The sequence below is a fragment of the Austrofundulus limnaeus genome, unplaced genomic scaffold (genome assembly GCF_001266775.1).
Source record: "Austrofundulus limnaeus strain Quisiro unplaced genomic scaffold, Austrofundulus_limnaeus-1.0 Scaffold1544, whole genome shotgun sequence".
Lineage (NCBI taxonomy): Eukaryota > Metazoa > Chordata > Actinopteri > Cyprinodontiformes > Rivulidae > Austrofundulus > Austrofundulus limnaeus.
Genome location: NW_013953946.1, coordinates 54,173 through 55,190, shown reverse-complemented (window position 1 = coordinate 55,190; position 1,018 = coordinate 54,173). Strand labels below are relative to the sequence as shown.

The window sequence follows — 1,018 nt, the reverse complement described above, 5'->3', positions numbered from 1 at the left end:
ACGCAGCACATGGCAAACCTTCCAGCTGATCATGTGACTCCAAGTCAACCACCTTTCACTAGTGTTGGAGTCGATTATTTTGGTCCCATTAACATCAAAAGAGGACGCAGTGAAGTGAAAAGATATGGATGTCTGTTCACTTGCCTAACCACCAGGGCCATTCATTTGGAGGTCGCTCACACCTTAGACACAGATTCTTTCATAAATGCTCTACAACGATTCATGGCTCGTCGGGGAACACCTCTACTAATACGCTCAGACAACGGGATGAACTTCGTTGGTGCTCGCCATGAATTACAGAAGGCTCTGGATGAATGGAACCAGCAAAAGATTGAGAAACATCTACTACAGCAAGAGACACAATGGAAGTTTAATCCCCCCACAGCTTCCCACATGGGAGGTGTATGGGAGAGACAAATCCGTTCAGTGCGCTCAATTCTCATGAACCTTACCAGGCAACAGACTCTAGATGATGAAGGACTGATGACATTTTTTTGCATTGTTGAGAAAATTGTCAACGGAAGGCCACTAACAAAACTGTCTGAGGACCCAAGAGATGGTCAGCCCTTGACCCCAAATGATTTGCTTCTGCTGAGACCTGAGTGTACTCTCCCCCCTGGTCACTTTGTGAAACAGGACCTTTACCGTCGGCGCTGGCGCCAGGTCCAGTATTTGGCAGATGTTTTCTGGTCACGATGGGTGAAGGAATACTTACCTGATCTACAGCAAAGACAGAAGTGGTACCACCCTTCCAGGAACTATAAGGTTGGTGATCTTGTACTAATCCTGCATGAATCCACACCTCGCAGCCAGTGGCCTCTTGGTTTGGTCACTGATGTCAACATTGGAACTGATGGATTGGTACGGTCAGTGCAAGTAAAGACTCTTACGGGTACTTATACTCGCCCCATACACAAACTTTGTTTGCTGGAAGGTAATATGGATGAGTAGACTCTCGGACCTTCGGCATGTGTTTTCCACATAACTTCATGTTCAATATTGTAGTAAACTTTCTGAC

The 1,018-nt window shown here is 46.2% G+C and overlaps 1 protein-coding gene across 1 annotated transcript; it reads left to right on the top strand.

Annotated features, from left to right (window-relative positions):
• LOC106535729 (uncharacterized) lies at positions 1–1,018 on the top strand (the record flags this gene model as incomplete). The annotated part of the gene is given in 1 exon segment (XM_014032798.1): positions 1–1,018. A coding segment is annotated over 1 exon segment (942 nt).